At 33.0% G+C, this 20,650-nt stretch overlaps 1 protein-coding gene across 1 annotated transcript; it reads right to left on the reverse strand.

Annotated features, from left to right (window-relative positions):
• Nucleotides 1–6,055: 6,055 nt before the first annotated feature.
• Nucleotides 6,056–11,603, reverse strand: LOC145333982 (uncharacterized). Its single transcript, XM_080179252.1, has 7 exons — nt 11,301–11,603; nt 10,555–10,692; nt 9,812–9,916; nt 9,185–9,322; nt 8,880–8,997; nt 7,538–7,620; nt 6,056–7,091 (listed from the first exon to the last, which is right to left on the reverse strand). The coding sequence occupies exons 1-7, from the start codon at nt 11,572–11,574 to the stop codon at nt 6,874–6,876; spliced, it is 1,074 nt and encodes a 357-aa protein (XP_080035378.1). The 5' UTR covers nt 11,575–11,603; the 3' UTR covers nt 6,056–6,873.
• Between the last annotated feature and the right edge of the window lie 9,047 nt (nt 11,604–20,650).

Genomic DNA, 20,650 nt, shown 5'->3' on the forward strand with positions numbered 1-20,650 from the left:
CCGCAATTTAAATTGCATTTTTGAAAGAATGAAAATGGCTTTATTATAAATACGTATTTGAAGATTAAATTATGAAATCAAAAGAAAATGGAAGAAAAAGCAAGTGTTAGAGAGTTTTTTTTAAAAAAAAACAAGAAAACGCTAAGGCAGAATGTTAATACGTTCATAGTATCAAAGGCTTTTTTTATAAAATAAATAACTAAAACCAGCCGGACAGAAATTCTAACGTAAGTAGTTGAACTTGAAGTAATCTTTATGTGTAAGTTAATATATTTATCTCTTTCTATTCTAAATGCATAAGAATATTTTAAACTAGCGGATGTGTACCTATCATCCAGGGGCTCTCAATTAAAAGGGGCAGAAACAGGCTAGAAAAAATAGCTCAAAATCATCTGAAAATGAAATAGCCTAATACCATCATGAGACCTATTTAAAGCTTACCTAAAATAGAGAACCCAATTGCTTCAGTAGTTATTGAGATCTTAACCTTCATAAAAAAAGTGGAAAAACATATTTTTGCAGACAGACTGACGGGCCAATTGAGATGCAAAGTAGATGCTCATCACCCTGTAAAATTTTACCAGGAAAAAATTCATCTTTCTATCAATCAAATGACAATCAGAGCATTACCGATAGACTGACAGACCAGGTAAATTATATAGTGGATGCTTATTTGTAAAGGAGAACCATATCGATTCTGCGTTTATAGAGATCTTTTAGTACAGACAGACACACACACACACCAAGATCCATTTACTTTATTTTAAGGACTATAGGCTAGACTTCTATTTTCAATAGAAGAAAAGTCACATTTCCCTACAGAAATTGATGTCATCTGGAGGGTTACAGACAGACTAACCGACTAAATAAGGTAGAAAGTAGATATTCATCTATCAGGAAAATCTTCTCTAGAAAAAATCAGTCGTGATCGTCTGTCTAATTTAGAATTTGATTAATAAAATTTTTACATTTTAAATTAAATGCCTTGCAGGGTATTTTCGACAGGCTGATGGAATAAGTAAATCACATATTGGATGCTTAAAGGTATAGGGTATATTCTCAAAAATTAAAACCGTCTATCTTTAATAGCAGATGGTGAATTATGTTTTACCCTCAGACGGACATTTCTAAATAAAGAGGGGAAAAAATATTATATTTAATAAAAAAGCAAGGTCAGCCAAAGTGAGGATTAGGGTGCTTTCCCATATTGAGTGCATATCGAGCATTGAAAATACACTTCCATATTTTAGAAATAAATTGTAAATTAGAAGGGATAGTTTTTTTTGCATAAGCCTAATTGCAGGGGGCCCTAACCCACCAAGGTTTACCCTTGATGTGCCCTTACTCTTGATAAGATATTAATTATAGAACATATAGAATTTCTAAGAAATTTTAAAGCTAAACAAGGATGACATCATTTATAAGTCCTTAGTAAAGCTAATAAACATGGAAATCTTTACAATAGAATTTATATAATATCTTTGATAGTAGATGCATATCAAAGCATTCCAACGGACAAAGTAAGTTCATCATTATGGGGATGTTTTTAATTCCAGCCATTGATCTTTTATAACTGAAGAGAAATTCACGTTTACTTCTTTACGGTTTCTTTCAGACAGACAGACATTTCACTTAAAGTTCAAAGAAACATATGATAACATCCATAAACTTTGTGAAGTTCATAAAAATCTAATAAAATAGACGGACAATATGGTTAAAACATTAGATGTCAATAGAAATATATACAGTAAACTTAAAACATAAAATACCATAAAATCTAATTACTAAAACTTTGGCATAATGGACGGACTGACTGACAAAGTTAATTAAATATATATGATGCTTTTTAGTCAGCGAAATCCTCACGGACAAATTTGCTTTTAATTTTTAATTTTCAGTAAATCATAATTCTGATTTTGTACCAGACAGACTTACAAAGTTCAAGTAAGATTTTCTGCTAAAATATTTTTTAGTAGAGATGCTACTCTATAATTTATAATATAATAATTTTTCCTAATAACTCGGACCCTAAGGCGGCCTGAGGCCGCTTCGTCATATCTTAATAATTGCATTAGCCTTCTACCTTTCCAGTACGGATATTTAATATTCTCAAGAGCATTACAGACCAGCAAACAACGTGAGCTGTAGGCTAGTTATTGATATTATTAATATTAAAATCAAGAATAGTTATTCTGAACACAGTAATAGTGTCTGACTGATTATGACGTAACAAAAAAAATAGCCAATGAGAGGCCACTATAAATTTTACCATTGGTCAATAACGGCCTCACATTGGCTAATTTTTTTTGTTACGTCATAATCAGTCAGACACTATTACTGTGTCCGTTATTCTTCGCATCATATTCTAGACAGCTTTCCGCGGATGTTAAAATAAATAGTTATGATTTTTATTTTAATATTCCTGGATAATTACTATAATACGATGCTATACATAATTTTGTGGCTGAGAACCGGTACTAATCCAACGGATATCACATGGTTTCGAAGCCAAACTGGAAAAGATTAACTAACAGAGTTAACTATTGAAAGGTTTTGTGAATTTATTATACAATGATAACTCTTTCCTAATTATTAAGTAGTAAGGTGTGTGCATGTTTGTCTGCTAAGATTTAGTTTACAACTAGCCTCTACGTTCCGGAATGTTTTGAATGGAAAGCGGCGCCTATAGCTCTTTAGAATATAACAACAAAATATGAAATCACAAAAATTAAGTGATAACATTAATTGCTACTGCTGTTTTGAGAGGCACGTAGTTTCGAAATGCTCCCAAAAAAACAGACTCAACACTTTAACTATACACCCGAATGACTTCTAAAAAAGATCATGCAATCAAAAGGTTGTCTTTCTAGAGTCGCTAGTTAAATAAGAACATGTAATGTGTAAGTGTCTAATAATTAATTAAATTTTCCCAGCCAAATTCTAAAGCAAATATTAATACAAAAGAAAAACACATTGATCTTAGTTATTATTAATTTATTTTATCAACATAATACAGAACATTTTACATTCAAAAATGGATAATAAATCAATCTATATAACTAAATTTTAAAAATAGAATTATAATATATAATGTTAAATAAATATTTTTATTGTAATAAATTTGACAAAAATACTTGGAAAGACCCAAGAGTTATCTAACAGACAGGCAGACCAATAAGATTAATATCTTTGTATCAAAAAACATAAATTGAAAAAAATAATATTTAATTGGCCTTGCTCTGTTTGTGCTGCTTTGGCGGCTGCTTCTTCTTTCCCTTTTCGACTTTCTTTTTGCCGCCGGCCTTCATTTTGCGGCTGCTTCTTTTTTCTCTTGTCGGCTGCAGCTGTCTTTTTTTCCGCCAGCCTTCTTTTTGGCGGCTGTATCGTCTCCAGAATCTTTTGAACTTGTCGGCTGCAGTTGTCTTTTTGCAGCAGGCCTTCTTTTTGGCGGTCGTATCGTTTCCAGAATCATCGGAACTGTCGTCTTCGTCTCCTGAGCTGCCGCTGCCATACTCATCTGGGTACATTTTTTGGAGTTTTGCCTGATAATCCAAATCATTTTCAAGAACTCTCTCCCATATATCTTCTTCAGTTTCTACCCCCTCCTCCCCCCTCTTCCGGTACATTTTTAAAATTTGTTGGAATTGATTCTCTAGATCGGACATGTTGTTTCAAACAATATCTCTTGTAGAAGTGAATCAAGCAATACTAGCTTGGTCGTTTTAAACTTTTATCTGTTTTTCCTTAAGTAATGATATATGATTCTTTGTGTGACTGAACACCTACTAATTCAAATTAGAAAGCATATCAATTTAAGTAAAATTTTGTTACCACCCCTCCCCCTTAGCACCGTCCCTACACTCAATTTATTAAAGTATAATCTGGTTAATAAACTCCGCCCCTTTCTCACACAAAATAATAGTTCCTGTTTTTTAAAGATTGTTTAAACTATTTTTCATCTTCAACATTTTTTACCAATAGATCTTTTGAATTCTTATAACAATAATCAGAAGTTTCTGCTAACATGTCTGATAAAAATAATGATAGGCTATCCGTATGTCCTGGTTGATATGAAAAATACACGCGTGGCTATATGTTTAAATATTTTTGTATGTTTAGGTTGCTGATAAATATTATGCATCTTTTTTAGTCATAATATTAGTTCTCTTTTCTAAACACTTTATATCCACATCTTAGATAGATGTAGGTAAAATATTTAATGTCTTTGTCCGTGACGCGGTTTGTGCTCAGATTTGAACCCATCACCTCTCCTTAACTAGAGAATATACAATATTTTCCACTTCCAAAATTATATGCTACTTATGGATACTATTCTTCTTGTTTAAAACAAACAGAAATGACTTTAAATTAAAGATGAAATAAAAAATATAAATGTTATGGTAAAATGCTAGGGACATTCTGAAGCAACCCCTCCTCCAATTTGGTTTCTGGGTTACAATGAAGAAAAAGGACGTCCAATTGAGGTGAGGAAAATGAGTAGTTCTAATGCTGAGGGGGGGGGGGGGATTAAACACCCCTTCTTTTCCTTTTCCTTTTCCCACGGACGTCCCTGTTTATGAAAAATAAAAGACAGGTAAATTATCTATAATTCAAAGTAGAACGTTGTCTGTCTGTCTGTCCGTCCGTCCGTCTGTCCCTTAAGATCTCGGTAACCACTGAACTGATCGGATTCTACTCTTCATGGAATATACCTACTGGTCCTGTGGTGGTTTTAGGCTATTTTCCTGGGGCATGGGACACCCCCAACCAAAAAAAGTCCTCCTTAATGGTCGCAGCACCAGAAGTACTTAATATTTCTTTTTTGAATTACCTCTTGGGGCAAAGCCCCTAGAGGCTAGGGGCGAAGCCGCTAGTCACTATGATAATACATTACGAACCAAGATCTTTCACCCCATCAACCTTTTTTACTAGTGGCTTCGCCACTATTATCAAGTAAAAAAATCTTCCATTATTGTTTTAGAAGATTTTTTCATACTGTTACTTTTTATTGGTAAAGTCCCCAAAGTTGTTAAGCCAACGAAAGAAAACGTTAATGTGAAATTTTGGGGACTAGTGTAATAAAAAGCTAACCGCTTTACCGATATAGTTCTCCTTTACAGTAAACTTCTTATAGAGGAAGGTTTTTAACTATTTTGGGGTAGGGTATCTCCACTAAATTACTCACCCCCCCCCCCTCAAAAAAAGATTCTATTTTGCTTTTTCTTTTAAAAACTCAAATTAAAAATTGGGGGTTGACTTTTCCTTAAATGCCTCTAGAGGATTCTAGGGGCGTAGCCGCTAGTTAATAACTATGTGATAAAAGTAACATACAAATTAATTCTAAATGGTTGGGCCCTCCTTATTCATGGAAAACTTAATTTTCTTGGCTCCTATTAAAGCTTAAGCAAAACTAAACATTTTTAGCAAATTCATTACATTCAAAAACAAGGATGACAACATCCATAAGTAGCGAAGCACAAAATTCATTATGAAATAGACAAACGGGTAAGGTGAACTAAAGAGCAGATTATCTGTTATCATAAACTGTTTAGTTTTAACGAGAACACACATTTAATTTGTTAAAATTTTAAATATCTTTAAACATGAAATGGGAAGAGATTTTAGCCCATTCCAAAATGCTTAAGCTTTAATAGAATCCAAGAAAATCTAGTTTTCTATTCAATCCCTGAAAATTTCATTCTTCTATCTTGAATAGGAGTTGAGAATATCATGAAAACTTAAAAATGTAGGAATTGATCTAGCACCCCAAATAATTAACGAAACTTAATGAAACTTTGTGAAAATATGAAGAATGTTAACATATTTAATCCCTGAAAAATTCAGCATTTATCTTTAATAGGAGCCGAGAAAATCACGTTTCTCCATTTCTGTCTCTTACAGACGGACGGATGGACATTTCGAATTATAGAGTAGCTTCGCTACTAAAAACACATTGATTTTAGTTTTTATTAATTTATTTTATCAACCTAGTACAGAACATTTTACATTAAAAAATTGATACATTAATACATTGTATAAATAAATAAATCTATATAACTTTTATAAATACTTAGAATTATAATATATAATGTTTAATAAATATTTTTAATTAAGTAGATTTGGCGTAAATATTAGATAACATCTATGATTTGACATTAAGGGAGGGAGGGGACATTGGGCTGTTTATTACACTAATGTAATAACTTTTTTTTATTCATTAGCTTAACAACATTGAGGTTTTTATTGAATTTTAATTGGTTTTAACCACTAATCTACAGATGGGGTAATTTTGTGTATCATCATTTGGTCTGTATATATCAATTGATTGACGATTGTCTTATCCCTCTAGATCCCTAATAATTTGATCATTGGAATAGTTTTTATGTGGTATTTATAATAGTTCATTTTTAAACTAGAAGTGAATATTAGATTTTGACAATTTTTTTGCGTAGTTGATCATAACAATTGGAATCTTATTCTAAAATTTTTATTGAATTTTGATTAGTTGGTTTAAAACTAGTAGTATCAAAATTTTTAATCAATTCTTCCAATCTATACATAGATGGGATGATTTTGTTTATCGTAATTATTCGAAACCGATTAATATCCGATGTATTAGAACCGGTTCTCATCCATACGGAAACAACATGCCTAGTATCATACTATATCAAGTTTTCTATGATTAAAACCAATTTTTTTAGCCTCTGCCTTCGGCATCTCGGGGCTAAAAATGGTTTTAATCTTATAATTGTACATTTTATATCCGCTGAAAGCTGTTTATAATACGATGCGAGAAATAACTAATAATATCATCATTGGAGATGTATAGCACTTTATCGTTCATTGTCTTATCCCTGGCAACAGCTGTGGTAATTAAAAAGCTGCACAGTATCTAAGGTCACACATGGCAATATCAGGCAGATAATACACTGTGAAGCTGCCGCAGTTCTTCACCTTGCCCTGCTCTCTGTGGCCACAAGGATCGTCAAAGGAGTGGAAACAGATCTGAATGTCTCTGGTCTCGCCCTGGTGCATGTGTTGTGTGCTTGATGTTGTCCATCCTGGCTTATCTGTTCCACATTTACGTTTACCTAGATAAAATTCAAAATCTTTTAATGAAAAATGTATCTTAAAATAGCGTAACAATAACAAATAAAGACCAGGTACCAGGGGGAGTTAAAGGGGTGATTACCCCTTCCCCCCCCTAAAAATTAAAAAAGCTTGGACGTTCTTGTCTACACGATATAAAGATTTACCCCCCCCCTAAAAGAATGAATTTGCTCAAAAAAATAAAAAGCTTTTACGTCCTTGTTATAGACAACTTTCCGCGGATATAAAATTAAAAATTATGAGATTAAAACCAGTTTTGTTATCGCAGAGGGGACGAAGGCCCAGGCGAACAAAGATGGTTTTAATTTTATAATTTATATTTTAATTTTCGTGGAAAATATTCTGTAATACGGTGCTTTACATGATTTTTCAGTATTGCTGAGAACCGGTTCTAAACCAGCGGATATTAATCGGAAATGTTATTTACCTGGAGAAGATTGAGCTAGCTTGTTTCCAGCATGTTCGAATTTGTACCATCCGGCACCCTTCCAATCAGGGCTGGTATCACTCCTATACAAGTATTTCTTAGTAAATTTTATAGAAATATACGTTATCATCTATAATAAAAAGTAGCTTGATGTCCGTCCGTCCGTCCGTCCTTCCGTCCGTCCGTCTGTCTGTCTGTCCGTCCGTACGTACGTCCGTCCCTTAAGATCTCGGTAACCGCTGAACCGATCGGATTCTACTCTTCAGGGTATATACCTATTGGTCCTATGGTGGTTTTAAGCTATGGGGGGTGGGACACCCCTAACCCCCCCAAAAAAACAAAAAATCACTCCCCATTTTTTTTAAATTTTGAATTTGATACTGGGGCAGATCCAATTTTTTTCCCCGAAAATTTTGAAATTGATACTGGGGCACCTCCAATTTTTTTTTTAATTATCTTTTGGGGCAAAGCCCCTAGAGGCTAGGGGCAAAGCCGCTAGTAAGGAATATAGAAATATACGTGGATATTATGACAGAGGAACAATTGTCGTCAATTTAGGTTGCTAGCATGAACATCATTTATTGGTCAGTTCGTTAATCCAGTAAGAAGGGAGGGAATAAAGAGGTTCGATGGGGTGGGGGATGGGTAATATAGTAATTTTTGTCAGCTACAAGTTTCACTTTATAGGAGTACATGATAATCTGGTGTTATCAACCATTGGCTTCAGAAGTACGCTTTTTATTGAAAGGTCAATGAAACTGTGATTTTGTGGTATTCGGCACCCCTAGGCCATGGTTTTATGGCAACCCTGCTCCCGACTTGTGGGAGGTCCGAGGGAATTAAAAGTATTTATAGTTTGACAATCCTATTATGGCTAATCTGATTTGCTTGTTTCACCCACCCCTTTCCAGGGATGGGGGATAAATGTTGCCTATTGTGTTTATTGTATGTATATATATTTAACCTCTGATTTTAGTATTAATTATTCCAATCTGTGCATTGACTATTTTGTTGTATTATAAATCAGTATCCTGTAAGCTCTGAATAAAGTAACACCCAATTAAATTCTGTTTGTTATTTGGTGATACATAGAGAAGCCCAGCTTCTCTATAATTATACTTGTCCACGTCTGTTCACACTGCCGTAATACCCGTACTTGGGAAGCGGCTGACAAACTGCGTCCGCTACCACAATTTTTGTCTGTCAGTTAAGATTTCCCTACCCAATGAATCTAATGTTTTATACAATTCAGAGAATCTTTATATTGGTAGTAGACAGGTTTTAATCTATTTTATTTCTTGAATACAGTGGCAAAAGAGGGTAATCCCCGGATGTTATTTACCTGCCAAACTTGTCACAGTTATGTTCCCAGCCATAGTGGACACTCCTAGTTCTATCATCCAAGACTTGGTAGTTGGTGCAGGGGTCACCGCCAGCAGGCTGACCGCCAGATTGGGAAACTGAAATTCAAATGAGATATCAAACTTTACCTAATAAGGATGAGAGGCAAATTATGCCTTAAAAACTTGTTTTTCCAAGGAGCCTTTTTTTAATTTAATTTTTTTCTATGAATAATTAAGTTTTTAAAAGTAACGTTTCCCTTGAAACACCCTGTAGAATTTTTTTAAAAAGAGATAGCCTCCTTACCTAAAGGACTGACTTTCTTCTGGCAAAGAGCAGGCCTGTAACTATTACAATCCCCATTGAACCACTGGTACGAAGGCACATCTTGAACTGCAGCACAACCTTGATTCCAGTTTCTGGGGATCCAATTTGTGTAGGACACTGAAGAAAAAAGATGAGTGTTATATTGCAAAAGGTTTAATCTTAGACCTATCAAGCTGTAGTGAAAATATATGAAGCAGCTTATAGTGTCTAAAAAATTCAAATGACCAATGATAAGCTAGTATACATATAATAGTGGCCTACCATTGGTTATTTGTATTATCATTTTTTATTAGGCACTATAAGCTGCTTTTAATTAAAGTCGGCAATTTAGGGGCAGAAAGTTACTCAAAAATTAGACACATGACGTCATAAAAATGAGGAAGATGAGAGAAGAAGTGGGAAAGAAAACCCCTAAAAAAGAAATTGATAATCCCTCATTTTTATGATGTGGACTCACAAGGCTGACTTTTGAGACACTTTGTCCCGCTACGTAAAGGACCTAGGCTTATTATTCTTCAACTTTTAGGAAAACATATAAATGATTCAACAGGCTTTTTAGATATTGGGTAGTAAAATAACTTTCAAACAACGTATAAAGAATATTACCTTGGGAACCATCCACCCATTTGTTGTGTTTGTATCCAATCCAGAATGAGCAGCCATTTGCCCTATAGCCACCAGAACTTACACACACAAATTGACTGAGCAGAGCTGAAAGAAAAAATAACTAATTAGCAAAAGTATTAAGGAAATGTAGCTTGATGTCTGTCCGTCTGTCTGTCCCCTAAGATCTCGGTAACCACTGAACCGATTGGATTCTACTCTTCAGGGAATAAATCTACTGGTCTTGTGGTGGTTTCAAGTTATTTTCTTGGGGGCGAAGCAGCTAGTAATATACAAGCTATGACTATTATAGAGATCAAAGCCAGGAATATGGTATAACCAACAAGCGAAATAAATCTAAGACAATATTTGGCGGAGTGATAAAAGTTCGTCGATTTTACTATGTATGAGATAAAATCACGTATAGGTTTCGTGATTTTTTCTCTCTCGAATTAATATTATAAGCTGGATCAAATATCAGAAAAGAATATGAGTATTAAAAAATAAAAGAAAGTTATCAGCCATATATGTATATTCTTTACCCATATAACTATCCTTAAATGAAACTAATAGGATGTTTTGTCCGTCTCTAGCATAAGCTCTTGCTAACCACAGGACGGATATGATTCTTATTTACAATGAAGTTTCTTATAAGTCCAATCCACTAACCCCTAATCCCTCTTTCCTCAAGTGCCCCTAGAGGCCCCTAGTGGGCATAGTCGCTAGTTTATAAATATAATACTTACATTTGACAATGAATTCATGTTCATTAGAGGATTTGATAACAGCCAAAGTAGATTGGCCCTTGCCATCCGTCAGAGATTTACACTGCTGTTCTGCTGTTTCCCAGGTCATGTCACTTGCAAATATCTTGTAACAAGTATCTACAAAAAAAAAACAAGGATAGCAACATCCATAAAAGCGAAGTGCTGTAATTTAAGACAAACGAACATTGACACTTGTAGAGAGTAATACCTGACTAATCAAGATATAAATGTGTAAAAATCGAAACAAATTGAAATTTGTTAAAAAAACTGCTTAAATACAGGATATTGTTTAAGGACACGAAAAGAGCTAACCGTTACAGACTGACGGACGGACAGACCCTGATTATAGAAAGGCTTCGCTTTTTAAAAAAATAGGCGTTTTTGATGACTCATTTCTTAATTTCAAATTAAAGATTTTAAAAAAGTTAGCTTTTCTGCATGGGCTAATGGTTTGTTTCTTTATGGTAGGGGGAGATTTTAAGTCAAAATTAATTTAGGCGATTTTAGTTTTGAATTAAAGCTTTTTTTACATTTACAGTTTTTCTCCAAGGGCTTTTCTTCATGGTAGTGGGAGATTAAGTTTATCGATGAAAGCAATAGAAATTTGAAATCGAAGGGACAATTCTGACATGCCTAAATTAACTAAAAGAATTATTGACAGACGGATGGATCAACCATAAATTTAGAAAAGCTTCTTTAAAAAATAAAATTAAAAAATGGTTTACTTGTGGATTGGTCCAGAATCCAGTCGCTGCCACCACAAGCATCATTCGGTCTCACCTTCACGCCGCCGTTCCCATCAACAACAATCTGAACATTAGCACTGCCGCCTATACCCACACCTGTGCCGACTCCAACGCCGCCGTTGGACCCAACACCAACTCCCTGGCCGACTCCGGCCCCTCCTTGTATGTTGAAATTGTGACTTGTAAAACGTCTTTGGCCATAAGCTGGACTCCATGAAAGCAGTAGTGATAATAATATGTTAAATGGCCGCATCCTAAAGAATATAATTCTATATACAAAAAAAAATAAACTAAAAAAGGAAAATTGAATCTGATAAAGGTAATATTATGGTTATGTGATAATTCAAAAGGGAGGTAAAGACAGTCAGGCAGATCAATAAGATTAATATCTTTTTAGTTATAGATATCAAAATTAAATTTCCTGTCTTTTTAAGGAAACAACTATGACGGTCAGACTGTCTTTCAGCAGGTTTTAGGCTATTTTTTTATTATTTTTCACATTTTTTTCCATATCTTTGGTGTTTATGGTACGATTTCCAAAATTTTTTCAGTTATACATATCAAAATTAAATTTCCTGTTGTTTAAAGAAAACAACCATGACGGTCAGGCTTCCTTTTTGCAGGTTTTTGGCTATTTTAAAATTTTTCTATATCTTTGATGTATATAGTCCAATTTTCCAAATTTTTTTAGTTAAGGATTTAAAAATTAAATTTCCTGTCGTTTTAAGAAAACAAGAATGGCGGTCAGACTGCTTTTTAGCAGGTTTTTGCTTTTTTTACATGTTTTACATATTTCCTCATATCTTTGGTGTTTTTGGTCCAATTTTAAAACTTTTTTGGGATATCAGTATCAAAATAATTTTTCCCATTGTTATGAGCATCTTTTATGTTATTTACTTTGATTGTCATCATTGTACAAAATAAAACAGGGTTTCGTGTTTATTTTCTCCAAAAAATCAATTAATAAATACACTTTAAATCTACTTGTACATATTGCCATCTATGATTTTATTTTTTGTGCTTCGCTACTTATGGATGTTGTCATCCTTGTTTTTTTTAGATTTATTTTTTAAAATCTAAATTACGAAAAATCGGTTTGAACATACCTCTTGGGGCAAAGCCCCTAGAGGCTAGGGGCGAAGCCGCTTATACTAAAGTAACAGGATGTCTGTCTGTTTGTCTGTGTGTTTGTGTGTCTGTGTGTTTGTACTGAAGGATCTCGCTAACTACGGAACCGATCGGGTTCTTCTTAACAGGGTAGCTTCTCATAAGTCCCGGGAAGGTTTATAACTATTTTGGGTGAGGGTACCATCACCCTCACCAGAGAAATCGACAAAAATATAAAATAAAATTAAATTTTGCGACATTTTAAATTACAATTATTTGGCTGAATAGCAGCCCCTGGTTTCAACTAAATGTCACATACAAAACAATTTTGGAATGTACTAAAATCTCCGCCCATTTAAAATTATTAGTAATATTACAAAAGGAAAAAACTAAATCTTAATTTAGAAAAATTTACGTTAATGTCATAATCTAGAAAATATTTATCTAATTAAAAGACTAACATTCTTCATGTTTAAAGATATTTCAACAAATTATTGGTGTGTTCTCGGTAAAACTAAACATTTTTAGCAAATTCATTATATTCAAAAATAACACCTATTAAAAGCAAGTCCCTAAAATAAGACGGGTTGACAAACAAACATTAACACTTGTACCATATAAGCAATGTACCTTGTTGTCTTAGGAATAATAATTTTTAAAATCAGACACGAATCATTTCATCTGAATTAATTTACCTAAAAGTTATAAAAAACTATAAAAAATGTTTATAATAGACCTACAGACTGTAAGGCATAAGGAATAAACTACCACCATATTTTTGCTTAAAATAAAAAATAAGGAAGGGGAGTTTTCAATGCTCAACGGGCACTTTCTGTGAAAGCACCCAAAAATATTAATATTTAGATGAAAAACATTTTTACTGAAATATTCCCGCATCTATTGTTAAAAGCGAGGCTTTTCTATAATTAGTGTATGGATGCCTGTCCATCCGTACGCACGTCTAGAAACATTAATCTATCATGTTAGAATTGCCCTATCAATTTTAAACTTTAGATGATGATCCCTGTAAGAGTATCTTTATAATCAAGTCCTAAAAAAAACAGAATCCTGTATTTGAACAATTAAAAGTGTTCATGTTCATTTGTTCTACTTTTTGGTTTCAGACCTTCGCTTGATGGATGTTGCTTTCCTTTGTTTAAGGAAAACTTTATGGAATTCAAGTTGACCGAATTCTTTTCTACAAAAATGTGGATAATTATATATTTATCTTGTTTTTAAGGCGTAGTTCATATAATTATATTCAAGGTAAAAAAATAGGAAATTTTTAGAATTGTAATTTAAATTTATTTGAAAATAAAATATTTATAATATATTACTAGCAGCTACGCCCCAAGAGTCCTCTATTCAATTGCAGTTTTAAAAGAAAAAAGAAAAAAATGGATTTTTTTCTTGGGGCGATTTCTCTTCGGAGGGCGATGGTTCCCTCACCCAAAATAGTTATAATCGTCCTATTACCAATAAGAAGCTATATTGTAAATGAGAACCATATTGATCTAGCGGTTAGCAAGATCCTTCGGGACAGACTGTAACATAGACATCTTGTTACTCAGAATATAAACAAAATTGCTATATATAATATATTTAAATAAACAACAATGCTGATTTATAGAGCAAATATTTTGAAAAAAAGTTACTGAACAAATGTTCTAAGTCAGACAGCATGGTTAGTTATAGAGCATCTGGAATATTTGAAATCATGAATAATGTTTATAATAATGGGTGCTAGATCGATTCCTAGATTTTACGTTTTTTATTTTTGACTTAATGACTCAAAAGACATTATACATTCTTAAAAGGTTTCGTGATTTATTTCATTTATGTATTTTTAACATACTCAAAAGATAATTTTTTTCCAGTTGTCTGTCAATAAACTTTGAGCCTCGCTACTTATGGATGTTGTTATCCTTGTTTCTTATATATTTCTTGTGTAGATTTCTTATACGAAGAAGCATCTTCTCTTTGGTTTAAAAAAGAATACCATTTTTTGAATGGATTTTTCTTCTCGGTATTATATCTACAAGGAAGAGTCACGTACAACTCCCCCCTCCCCCCTCTTCTTTCTAAATAGCCTAAAATTCTAGACAAAGTGAGTTATAGAGCTGATTGATTGTTGTCATATCAAAGAAAAGAAAGAGAGATATATGCAAATAAATATGCAAAAACTTAAAACCCTAGTTGTTCACTCTTAAACTTGATTATTATAATTGCATAATGCATGGAAAATCACCATTAGAAAATCTCTATAGTAATCAAGTTAGGAGTATTTCTAACGTTTAAACTGTTAGGTAGTTGACTTTAGAAGAAAAAACTTCTATAAAAAAATCTTTAGATTCCTTAAAAGAATCAAATATTTAAAACAAAAATTAAAAATTACTTTTGGTTTTTGATATAAAAATAGTTAACTTTTGATGTTCTAATAACCTTAGTTTTGTCTGAACTTCTTAACAGGGAAAAATGGAAAAAAGATTAGCAGGGGTCCAAATATTTCAATAGGGTCAAGAAATTTGAATATGCAATCATTAATAACACATGCTTGAGTGTTTCCCAAAAACTGCGTTAGAAATTGTTTTTAAACTTATTGAAATAAATAAACAAAGAAATGTACATAAGGACATCCCCAAAATGAATAAATTTTTTTAGATAATTTAATACAATGGAATAATGGATATTAATAATTCTTTTTTTGTGAGCAAGGATATTTATTATGATAATATGAGTGGTTAGTCAACTGTAACTGTGGAAATTCTAATCATCTGAACTTAAGCATCTTTCTCAAAATTAATTATCATTTTTTTGTGATATCATCACAAAGAATTAATATGATGTTCACAGTAACTTTAGTTACTTTTTTCTATTTTAATTTTTTTATTACATTACAGAGCAACCCCACGCCTGCATATTTGTTTACATATACTATTTATAGATTTGTAGTATCTTCATATGTATATGCAGGGATCTTAAGGGATAAGACTATGAACATCCTTAATGAGGATAACAAAAATACTCTCTTGTATTTTAAAATTATTGACTAAAAAAATTAATACTGAGAGAGCCAAATAATAAAACTTTGAGTACCATAATAATTTATATATCAATACCCCCCATTCCCTGAACATTAACTTCTTATTACTACAGTCTAAAGATGCTAGAGGGGGTGTGTGTGTGTGTGTGCTTGGGGGGAGGGGTGGGTCAGTTGAGCTATTGGTAAACTACCCCTTTTTTACACCTACGGACGCATTTATTATATTTCCAATGTGTGGTGTTCTTAAAAAACTTTGAATTAAAAAAGTAATTATTTAGAGATGATCAGTCTAGTTGATGTAAACTGACTTTTTCTACAACAAATGCTAAGTATGGGGTTTACTCTCTCTTTAGACAAATAATATTTTTTGTTTATGTTATCATCAAACTAATAACTGAACTGAATAACTTTTTGGGGAAGCTTCACAGCCTCTAAGAGGTATGTGGACTGATTAAAGTGATTAAAATATTACTAATTTTTCTGATAAATTTTATTTAGGATATTAAAGGAAAGATAAATTCTTTTATACAATTTCATGGTAAATATAGTATTTGCTCTCCAATAATTTGCTTCTTTAGATAAACACTTTAACCCTTTGTGTTAATATTTAGGCGGGCGCTGTAAGTTTAGTTTATTGTTAGACATGAAAGGGTAAAGAAGAATGCATTCAAGATTTACATAGAAACAAACAAAGAAAAAAGAAACTCTTTAAACTTGTTCAAAAGTCTGAACAGTGTATATTTTTTTCCTAATAAATATGTAATTATTAGGATAAAATTTATAATTGTTCATGCTTTTGAATCTCTACAATTCTGCACATTTTTCTGATATACGTTAATAAAAACAAAAACCAATAAAAAACTTGAACATTTCCTTATTATAGAACTTGTGTATGTTCTGAAATAAGTATCTGTTTATTATCATCTTTATTGGTATAAATTTAACTATATTAGAGTGAAAATGAAACTATTAAACAAAAATAGCTGTTTAAAATAAAATATAATAGCTCAAAAAATAACTTCAATGATGTCAATCAAAATTAAGAATTCCAATTGTTTCTGATAGTACATGTTAATGTTTTTTTTGTTGTTAATTATTATTGCTAAAACTTTATTTTTATGAAATTTACATCTTTATTAAAATAATTCTTAAATAAATTTTTGTTGGAAGATATTGTTTTTTAAAGGTGGAGTAAGAGGAAAAGGGAGAGGGTAAGCTTATAAAAGGGGTAAAATATAAAATGAAAAAGAGGGAACCAAAGGCAAGATGACAAACAGAAGCGTGCATAGATTGGTTAGGGGTAGGTGAGCTTTTAGGAGGCGTTCATGTCATTGGGGGGGGGGGGGGTGTCACCAATGCAGCTAATCAGGATTAAGGAGGGGGGAACATTTCCCTGAGAAAAAGGGATGATTTATGAAGGGAGATGAGTAGGGAGAAGAAAAAGAAAAAGGAAAAATAGGGTGGGGGGGGGGGAGGGCAAGGGTAAAAATTAGGTGCAAGCAAAAGGGAAGGGGTGAATTTTTGTCTGGGGAGGAAACCTACATTACTATTATCAAATTTTGGCATAAAGAAAGTAAATAGAAATTTGAGAACACTATGTTTATAATAAAATGCAATGATATTCCCTTTAATAGAAGACATTGGGGAACCTTGGCACCATGCTGAGACTCTGAATTTTGCGTCTTATACTACATCGGGGTAATATTATAAAAAATGACTAGTAAATTTCTGAAACTTGATGACTATTTTCATCTTTAAAGATTATTCTTAAAGTATTCTACTAAATTTCTAAATTCAAATGAGTAGGGAATCACGAAACACTTAAAAATTAATGTTTATGTCTGAAAGTTTTAAAAAGAAAAGCAGCTTAAAAGCAGTCAGACTACTAAAGACTACCTAAGTATGGGGCATAAAGTCTGTTATATTGGCAAGAAGTTTCAGTAGTGCATTTTTTGTAGGAGCCGAGAAAATCTGTTGCAAAATGTAAAAGCGGTTAAAAAGCTGTTTAAAAGCAGTCCGGCCGCTATTGATGATGAACACTTAATTATGCTTTATATCGTTGGGAATGTTGTTAAGAAGTTTCAGCCTTCTATATTTTACAGGAGCCGAGAAAATCAGTTTTGAAAAATAAAAGCGGCTAAAAGCTGTTTAAAAGCAGTCCGACAGCTATTGATGTTGCATACTTAATTATGCTCCATATTGATAGGAATGTTGACTAGAAGTTTCAACCTTCTCTCTCTACCAGAAGCAGAGAAAATCAGTTTTAAAAAAATAAAGCGGCTAAAAAGCTGCTAAAAAGCAGCTCAGTCGCTTTTGATGTATTATACTCAATTATGCTTCATATTGATGGGAATGTTAATGGAAGTTTCAGCCTTTTCTCTTTTACAGGAGCCAAGAAAATCAGTTTTGAAAATTGAAAGCGGCTAAAAAGCTGCTTAAAAGCAGTCCGACCGCTACCGATGATGCTAATTATGCTCCATTTTGATGGAAATGTTGACAAAAAAATTCAGCATTCTATCTTTTGTAGGAGCTAGGTAAATAACGTTTCCCCCAAAACGTTTCTGGCGGGCACAGGATGCCAGCAAACCTGGCAAGGTCATCCAGGAAAAGAACAAAAATATTTTTTGACTAAAACAAAGCATTTTATCATACCAAAATACTAAAATATCCTCTAGTAGTACATCCTTAATGAAATACAGGTGTTCAAGTCACTTTCAGGTTCCAGATATGATCCTGCAGGTCCTGATCCTCCAGGTCTCTAGAAATCTTTAAAAGGCTCCTTTGGCCGCAATTTTTTACTTAGAGACTTCAAATTTTAAACTTAAGCTTTTCTTACATGTCTACATAACGTAATAAAATTTCATAAATATCCGCCGCCGTTTTCCCGCCGACCGCCGACTGTGGCGGCTGGCAGCTGCCAAGTACAGCTGCGGCTGCTGAAATATATATTTTGATATTTCTAATGTAAAATTTACATAAAGATAAACATTTTCTGGAAAAAAATTGTTCTTCTAGCTTTAAAAAATATGAAAATTACAGTTGTTTTAAATTTTTAAGTTAAAAAAGACCTAAAAACAAAGGTTGTTAAATAAATGGGTGAAGGAAGCAAAAATTGACTTAGACTTAAAAAAGGTCGGAAATTCATTATCAGACTTGCACAAAAAAAATTTGCCCTCTAGCTCTATTATGAACTTAGATAATAACCCCCCCCCCCCCCCGACCGATTAAGGTGCGGCAAGGGACCCGACTGTAAAGGGTTAAATATAATAAATTTTTAAAATCATTTCATATTATTATTAAAGTGTTTTGTTTAAAATTATTCGCTAATGCATATTGGTAATTTTACCTTATTTGTTGGTCTGTTCGTTTATCCAGAAGGAGAGGAGGGGATGTGTAAAGGGGTTGGATGCATGTTATTGTTATTTAGGCATGTAAAAGAAGTATCATTTTAATAGAGTACATAAAATTCCAAGGATACATCCAAGTAATTATATATCGATTCTTGCTATTTTGTCCTTTGTCATTTTTCTTGTAATTTTTATAATTGTCAACTGACCCTTTTTTAGATTTAAAGTAAGTCAAAGTAATATTTTCCTTCACTCTTTTATTTAACAACCTTTGTTTCTAGGATCCTTTTTACTTAAAAATCTAATTTGTCTTCATTCATAAATAAATGGCCCAGCCGCTATTATTCTTGCTTTGAAAATGAAAGATAAAACCATATAAAAAGAAATATGTAATACATATGTATTTGTTTTGTATGTTCAATGTTGAAACCAATTTAACCCACGGGCCCCAATTCCCACCTTAATAGATTGGGGGGGGGGGGGGGGGGGGGCTAATTTGACCTCCCCCCTCTATCTCGGCTCCTGTTACAGTTAGAGACATAAATTTTTTTCTAGTGGTTCATGTGCATATTTAGAGAAAATTACTTTTTCTAGTCATAGCGGTCAGACCACTCCTTAGCCGCTTTTTAGCGGCCAGCCGCTAAGTATTAAAACAGCTGTAGAGAGGCCAATTTTAAAGCTAGGATCACCAAATTTTAGGTGGAACAAAAAAATAACTTTTTCTGACCATCGCCGAAAAACGGCAAATAACGGAAACCGCCATTTTCGGCGATTACGGGGGTAAAACGGTGGTTAGCGGCGCCAATTAATATTTTTATCTGTTTTTGATTACAATAAAAGACTACATAAAAAATTTGGTTGGTCTATAGCTGTTTTAAAATTCGGCGGCTGGCAGCTTACAAACGGCAAAATTACAGGTAGGAAATAGAAAATCGGTCAAACGGTCATGACCTTACTACTCACGGAAGTTTAATATTGCTCAAGGATGTACCACAAAATTATTTAGGTCTCTAGCTGTAATAGAAGCCACGATATACATGATACAAGTCCATATTAAAAGCATAATAACATATAATTGGTAAAGGGGTCATAACACCACTATTTTCAGATGTTAATTGATATCCCAGTATTCACCAAAATTTTTTTTATGTCTCTATCTTATACACAAAAGTCATAATGAAGAAATTAAGATTTATTTAGAATTTTTTCTAAATTTGGTGCCACCTAACCGACTTTAACCGGACGCCACGACCGACACAGACCAGATATCCTTATAAGATCAACTCTTGCCGACGTATAATTACTAAACTTACAAAGTCATGAAGTCACAACTCTCTATCTTACCTACAAAAAAATGTAATTGAAAAAACTAGAGGGGGAGTCAATATGACCCCCCCCCCCCATCTGTAAGAGTTAAAGAATTTCAAAACTGAATTTCTGATCTGTCCAAAATAATGCGGAATAAGACAGGGAGGGAGGACACATTGGGCTGTTTATTGCACTAGTCCCCAAAGTTTTAGCGCATCTAGAAACTCTGTTTTCAAAGGACAAGAATAGGGCAGAAAAATAACCTAGAGCCATCCTAGGATCTATGCTAAGCTTCATTAAAAGTGAGGAATCGATCAGTTCAGTACTAGTTGAAATGTTATAAAGCATCAAACAAAAAAAACCTAATTACTATAATAGGATAACTTCTTTCTAAAGAAGGTGTATCAACTTTTTTTTTTATAGCTAGCCGGTTCTTTTAGTAAGTAGTAGATGTAAAATTTTTCATAGAATTCAGATATGCAATCGGTTTTTTGTAGACCTCTTATTTTTTAAGTAATTTAAGT

The sequence above is a fragment of the Acartia tonsa genome, chromosome 12, assembly GCF_053477335.1.
Source record: "Acartia tonsa isolate MP-2025a chromosome 12, ASM5347733v1, whole genome shotgun sequence".
NCBI classification, from domain to species: domain Eukaryota; kingdom Metazoa; phylum Arthropoda; class Copepoda; order Calanoida; family Acartiidae; genus Acartia; species Acartia tonsa.

What these genes read in the sequence shown, in the direction of transcription:
- LOC145333982 (XM_080179252.1), bottom strand. Translation starts at nt 11,574, where the DNA reads ATGCGGCCATTTAACATATTATTATCACTACTGCTTTCATGGAGTCCA. An exon ending in GATTCTGGACCAATCCACAA is followed by an intron (nt 10,693 to 11,300) that starts GTAAACCATTTT and finishes TTTTTTTTGTAG; the next exon opens with ATACTTGTTACAAGATATTT. An exon ending in GAAGAAAGTCAGTCCTTTAG is followed by an intron (nt 8,998 to 9,184) that starts GTAAGGAGGCTA and finishes TTTGAATTTCAG; the next exon opens with TTTCCCAATCTGGCGGTCAG.